Consider the following 7,500-nt stretch of genomic DNA (forward strand, 5'->3'; position numbering starts at 1 on the left):
TACCCAATTCCCCGGGCCACCACGTGACACAATTGGTAGTAATTCATTCAAATTACCCCTAATGAGTCAATATGGATTAATATCAACACAACATCGTGTTCAAATAGAAATAAATTTCTACCTCATACCTGGGATCGAACGCTAGCCCCTTCTAATGAAAGGCCAGGTCGAAACCAACCATGTCACGAGAGCCCATAAAAAGAATTGGAACCTGACCGCTACCAGCTGTCCGAGGATTTACCTGGCGAGACATCAGTCTCTTACCAGCGAGTTTTACCCAATTCCCCGGGCCACCACGTGACACAATTGGTAGTAATTCATTCAAATTACCCCTAATGTAAATCCTCGGACAGCTGGTAGCGGTCAGGTTCCAATTCTTTTTATGGGCTCTCGTGACATGGTTGGTTTCGACCTGGCCTTTCATTAGAAGGGGCTAGCGTTCGATCCCAGGTATGAGGTAGAAATTTATTTCTATTTGAACACGATGTTGTTGATATTAATCCATATTGACTCATTAGGGGTAATTTGAATGAATTACTACCAATTGTGTCACGTGGTGGCCCGGGGAATTGGGTAAAACTCGCTGGTAAGAGACTGATGTCTCGCCAGGTAAATCCTCAGACAGCTGGTAGCGGTCAGGTTCCAATTCTTTTTATGGGCTCTCGTGACATGGTTGGTTTCGACCTGGCCTTTCATTAGAAGGGGCTAGCGTTCGATCCCAGGTATGAGGTAGAAATTTATTTCTATTTGAACACGATGTTGTGTTGATATTAATCCATATTGACTCATTAGGGGTAATTTGAATGAATTACTACCAATTGTGTCACGTGGTGGCCCGGGGAATTGGGTAAAACTCGCTGGTAAGAGACTGATGTCTCGCCAGGTAAATCCTCGGACAGCTGGTAGCGGGCAGGTTCCAATTCTTTTTATGGGCTCTCGTGGCATGGTTGGTTTCGACCTGGCCTTTCATTAGAAGGGGCTAGCGTTCGATCCCAGGTATGAGGTAGAAATTTATTTCTATTTGAACACGATGTTGTGTTGATATTAATCCATATTGACTCATTAGGGGTAATTTGAATTAATTACTACCAATTGTGTCACGTGGTGGCCCGGGGAATTGGGTAAAACTCGCTGGTAAGAGACTGATGTCTCGCCAGGTAAATCCTCGGACAGCTGGTAGCGGTCAGGTTCCAATTCTTTTTATGGGCTCTCGTGACATGGTTGGTTTCGACCTGGCCTTTCATTAGAAGGGGCTAGCGTTCGATCCCAGGTATGAGGTAGAAATTTATTTCTATTTGAACACGATGTTGTGTTGATATTAATCCATATTGACTCATTAGGGGTAATTTGAATGAATTACTACCAATTGTGTCACGTGGTGGCCCGGGGAATTGGGTAAAACTCGCTGGTAAGAGACTGATGTCTCGCCAGGTAAATCCTCGGACAGCTGGTAGCGGTCAGGTTCCAATTCTTTTTATGGGCTCTCGTGACATGGTTGGTTTCGACCTGGCCTTTCATTAGAAGGGGCTAGCGTTCGATCCCAGGTATGAGGTAGAAATTTATTTCTATTTGAACACGATGTTGTGTTGATATTAATCCATATTGACTCATTAGGGGTAATTTGAATGAATTACTACCAATTGTGTCACGTGGTGGCCCGGGGAATTGGGTAAAACTCGCTGGTAAGAGACTGATGTCTCACCAGGTAAATCCTCGGACAGCTGGTAGCGGGCAGGTTCCAATTCTTTTTATGGGCTCTCGTGGCATGGTTGGTTTCGACCTGGCCTTTCATTAGAAGGGGCTAGCGTTCGATCCCAGGTGTGAGGTAGAAATTTATTTCTATTTGAACACGATGTTGTGTTGATATTAATCCATATTGACTCATTAGGGGTAATTTGAATTAATTACTACCAATTGTGTCACGTGGTGGCCCGGGGAATTGGGTAAAACTCGCTGGTAAGAGACTGATGTCTCGCCAGGTAAATCCTCGGACAGCTGGTAGCGGTCAGGTTCCAATTCTTTTTATGGGCTCTCGTGACATGGTTGGTTTCGACCTGGCCTTTCATTAGAAGGGGCTAGCGTTCGATCCCAGGTATGAGGTAGAAATTTATTTCTATTTGAACACGATGTTGTGTTGATATTAATCCATATTGACTCATTAGGGGTAATTTGAATGAATTACTACCAATTGTGTCACGTGGTGGCCCGGGGAATTGGGTAAAACTCGCTGGTAAGAGACTGATGTCTCGCCAGGTAAATCCTCGGACAGCTGGTAGCGGTCAGGTTCCAATTCTTTTTATGGGCTCTCGTGACATGGTTGGTTTCGACCTGGCCTTTCATTAGAAGGGGCTAGCGTTCGATCCCAGGTATGAGGTAGAAATTTATTTCTATTTGAACACGATGTTGTGTTGATATTAATCCATATTGACTCATTAGGGGTAATTTGAATTAATTACTACCAATTGTGTCACGTGGTGGCCCGGGGAATTGGGTAAAACTCGCTGGTAAGAGACTGATGTCTCGCCAGGTAAATCCTCGGACAGCTGGTAGCGGTCAGGTTCCAATTCTTTTTATGGGCTCTCGTGACATGGTTGGTTTCGACCTGGCCTTTCATTAGAAGGGGCTAGCGTTCGATCCCAGGTATGAGGTAGAAATTTATTTCTATTTGAACACGATGTTGTGTTGATATTAATCCATATTGACTCATTAGGGGTAATTTGAATGAATTACTACCAATTGTGTCACGTGGTGGCCCGGGGAATTGGGTAAAACTCGCTGGTAAGAGACTGATGTCTCGCCAGGTAAATCCTCGGACAGCTGGTAGCGGTCAGGTTCCAATTCTTTTTATGGGCTCTCGTGACATGGTTGGTTTCGACCTGGCCTTTCATTAGAAGGGGCTAGCGTTCGATCCCAGGTATGAGGTAGAAATTTATTTCTATTTGAACACGATGTTGTGTTGATATTAATCCATATTGACTCATTAGGGGTAATTTGAATTAATTACTACCAATTGTGTCACGTGGTGGCCCGGGGAATTGGGTAAAACTCGCTGGTAAGAGACTGATGTCTCGCCAGGTAAATCCTCGGACAGCTGGTAGCGGTCAGGTTCCAATTCTTTTTATGGGCTCTCGTGACATGGTTGGTTTCGACCTGGCCTTTCATTAGAAGGGGCTAGCGTTCGATCCCAGGTATGAGGTAGAAATTTATTTCTATTTGAACACGATGTTGTGTTGATATTAATCCATATTGACTCATTAGGGGTAATTTGAATTAATTACTACCAATTGTGTCACGTGGTGGCCCGGGGAATTGGGTAAAACTCGCTGGTAAGAGACTGATGTCTCGCCAGGTAAATCCTCGGACAGCTGGTAGCGGTCAGGTTCCAATTCTTTTTATGGGCTCTCGTGACATGGTTGGTTTCGACCTGGCCTTTCATTAGAAGGGGCTAGCGTTCGATCCCAGGTATGAGGTAGAAATTTATTTCTATTTGAACACGATGTTGTGTTGATATTAATCCATATTGACTCATTAGGGGTAATTTGAATGAATTACTACCAATTGTGTCACGTGGTGGCCCGGGGAATTGGGTAAAACTCGCTGGTAAGAGACTGATGTCTCGCCAGGTAAATCCTCGGACAGCTGGTAGCGGTCAGGTTCCAATTCTTTTTATGGGCTCTCGTGACATGGTTGGTTTCGACCTGGCCTTTCATTAGAAGGGGCTAGCGTTCGATCCCAGGTATGAGGTAGAATATATATATATATATATATATATATATATATATATATATATATATATATATATATATACACATATATACGTATATACACATACTTATATATATATATATATATATATATATATATATATATATATATATAAATTATTACACATACAACATTATTACCGGAAACACACAATCATGTATATATCAATACTTATATCTAGCATAACACTATATAGTGCCAATGTACTTATGCATACTATATAAAATAATTGTACCCTTTAATGAATGGTAGCTTAGGTCTAAATATTAATTTCACAGCGACGTTAATAATTCACAATACATTCACTTCTACATTAAGTGGTTAAAGTTTTTTTATATAGCTTACAAATCTCTTTACATATAAAGGCGTCGAGTTTATATATTCCATGTCCAATATTCAAGCTGTTTTTAAAAGTTTCTTTTATGAAACCGGACTCTATGATGTTTCTTTCCACTAAGTTATTTGAAGAAGTATCACGAAACTAGTCTGGACTTAATCGTATATTTCGTATTTTCATTTTCCCTGTGGTTCTTCTGCATATATATATATATATATATATATATATATATATATATATATATATATATATATATATATATATATATATATATATATATATATATATATAATGTTTATCAATAAAGACAGCGATAAAGCTTTTAGAAGTCAAGGATATCCCTTAAAAAACCATCCTGATATTGAACGACTGTTATCGGACAATGAAATTTGGGTACGTGATTTTTGCAGCGTCATGTTGACGTTTGAACTTTGGCTTTCAACGAGGAAACAAGAGGAGTATTTAAGGAGGCCAGAAGACGTCTCTCGTCACAGAGCCATCTCCTGTCACTTCACAATGAAGGTGCTTGTCTTGTGCGCTTTGCTGGCACTTGCTGCCGCAGGTAAGTGAACATTCCCTTGATTTGGTGGTCCATTCGCTTTCTTGGGCCTCGTTGCTCCTACCAGTAAGGCTCATTTTGATAGATACTCTTTTGTTAGCAAGCTGTTGGCCGGAGACAATGAACTCTCCAGTGAAGAGAATGTCTCATCTATTTACTGGAAGAAATCTAGAAATGATGGTAGAGTATTTTTTCAAAAGTGAAGGAACTTTTGGGTACAAATAACTATCATATAAATACCGCTAAAAACGAACAAAGTATATTATTGAAAATTTCTCAGAGCTTTAAGTAAGTCTTGTATGAATTGAAAACACAATATTAAGTATTTCCCCTTGTAATCTTCATGTTAGTATTCATTGGAATCATAGACACAAATATTTACCTAATCTTATTTCTAATATAACGTGTACAAAACTCGTGAAAAATGGCAAATATAATAAACTTGATTAATGGTATTATATTTTATATAGTGTACTCTGTATAGTACATTTTTTCAGCATTTTCTTATAATATCTGTACAGTCACCAGTAAATATTCCTCCTTACTCATGTTCTCATTAAGAGGATATAAAAGTATTTAAGCTTAGATAGATACTGTGCTAAAATTAAAAACCATCATTTGTATGATGAGCATTTATCAGGGCTTCCTGCATTACATTGTTTGTTATATGAAAGAAAAAAAAAGATTTCAAATGGAATGAATGCTAAGATAATTTGAAATATTTTAAGAAATGCAAGACTCCAGAAAGGTCGTGAAGCATGAGTCAAATGTTTATTTTATGATTTATTTATAACTCTGTTGTAATTCTTTAATTTTGTAACGTATTTTTCTCTTCAAAGTTAAAATGAGTTAACAAGCAAATATATTTTCATTCACGTCTGTGTTTCATGTCACCAGTCAAAGTATCAGATATCTGTATATACACCTGCAAGTCATAGAAATATATAGGACAAACATATTTTTCGTGAAAGTGATTTATAAAATATTTATTTTACAGATACCCCATTGCCCAAGAGACAGCAGGATGTTAACCACCTACTGTGGAAAGTGTACGACCATCACCACTTTGATGATTTGAAAGGATATGCTGCCGCCTTTGACCCAGTGGCTGACAAATCACAATATAAGGATGGAGGAGAAGCTGCAGAACGTCTAGTGCAGGAATACAAAGACCACAGGCTCCTTGAACAACATCACTGGTTTTCTCTTTTCAACGAACGCCAAAGAGAAGAGGCCCTCATGCTGTTTGATGTGTTCATGCAGTGCAAGAGCTGGGATTGTGCTGTTCATAATGCTGCATACTGGCGTGAACACATGAATGAAGGAGAGTTTGTTTACGCTTTGTACACAGCTGTTATTCATTCTGATCTTGGACATGGTATTGTTCTGCCTCCTCTATATGAAGTTACTCCTCACATGTTCACAAACAGTGAAATTATCCAAAAGGCTTACACAGCAAAGATGACTAATAAACCAGGTAAATTTGAGATGGAATTTACTGGTACAAAGAAAAATAAGGAACAACGTGTGGCTTACTTTGGAGAAGACATTGGAATGAATCTCCATCACGTGACATGGCATATGGATTTTCCCTTCTGGTGGGAAGACAAATATGGAAATCATTTGGATCGCAAGGGAGAACTTTTCTTCTGGGTTCATCATCAGCTGACTGTTCGCTTTGATTCTGAACGTCTATCCAACTATTTGGATATGGTGGATGAACTCCAGTGGGAGAAACCAGTGGAAGAAGGCTTTGCCCCACACACTATCTACAAGTATGGAGGCGAATTCCCTGCCCGTCCTGACCATATTCACTTTGAAGATGTTGATGGAGTAGCAAGAGTTCGTGACATGATAATCATGGAAAGCCGTATCCGCGATGCCATAGCTCATGGATACATCACTGATAAGGATGGTAAAGTTATTGATATCATGAATGACCAAGGTGTTGACAAACTTGGTGACATTATTGAATCTTCTATGTACAGTCCCAATGTCCAATATTATGGAGCTCTCCACAACTTGGCTCACATTATGCTTGGACGTCAAGGAGATCCTCATGGAAAATACAATATGCCTCCAGGTGTAATGGAACATTTTGAAACCGCTACTCGTGATCCTACATTCTTCCGTCTTCATAAGTATATGGATAACATCTTTAAGGAACATAAATACAGTCTTCCTCCATACACTCATGAAGACCTAGACTTCCCTGGTGTCAACATTGATAGCCTTAGCATTGAGGGAGAACTTAAAACATTCTTTGAGGACTATGAATTTGACCTTCGAAATGCTGTAGACTCTGCTGAAGGTATTGCTATGGTTGATCTGAAAGCCAATGTACATCGTCTAAACCACAATGACTTCGCCTTTGTTGCTGATGTCAACAATAACAATGGAAAAGAGGTCGTGGGTACTTTCCGCGTGTACCTTTGCCCCGAATATGACAACAATCATGAGCAGTTTGATTTCAATAATGGTAGCTGGCACTGTATCGAAATGGACAAATTCTGGAAGAAGTGTAAGTGTGCTACTTTTAAAGTTTCAGACTTTCATATATTTAAAATACTTTTAATGTTTTTATCTCTGTTTAATAAGGTTTAAAGGTGACCGTATGTTCCATAAATATACTATTAATAGTTCATTGTTAATTACAGTGTCTCCTGGAGCAAATCATGTGGTAAGGAAATCCAGTGACTCTGCAGTGACTGTTCCTGATGTACCTAGCCTGCAGTCTCTCATGGATGCAGCTGACAGTGGTAGCTTCTCCATGCCTGAATACGAAAGGGCTTGCGGCATTCCCAACAGAATGCTTTTGCCCAAGGGTAAGAAGGACGGC

The 7,500-nt window shown here is 39.8% G+C and overlaps 1 protein-coding gene across 1 annotated transcript in view; it reads left to right on the top strand.

Moving 5' to 3' along the window:
- Positions 1 to 4,540: 4,540 nt before the first annotated feature.
- Positions 4,541 to 7,500, top strand: part of LOC137624463 (hemocyanin B chain-like) — a 3,324-nt gene continuing 364 nt past the window's right edge. The window contains exons 1-3 of the mRNA XM_068355231.1: positions 4,541 to 4,664; positions 5,659 to 7,182; positions 7,319 to 7,500. The exon at positions 7,319 to 7,500 is cut by the window's right edge and continues 364 nt beyond it. Coding sequence (XP_068211332.1) covers positions 4,619 to 4,664; positions 5,659 to 7,182; positions 7,319 to 7,500 — 1,752 coding nt within the window. The 5' untranslated portion in view covers positions 4,541 to 4,618. The remainder of the gene's footprint in view (positions 4,665 to 5,658; positions 7,183 to 7,318) is intronic.

The sequence above is a fragment of the Palaemon carinicauda genome, chromosome 31 (assembly GCF_036898095.1).
Source record: "Palaemon carinicauda isolate YSFRI2023 chromosome 31, ASM3689809v2, whole genome shotgun sequence".
Taxonomy (NCBI): Eukaryota; Metazoa; Arthropoda; class Malacostraca; order Decapoda; family Palaemonidae; genus Palaemon; species Palaemon carinicauda.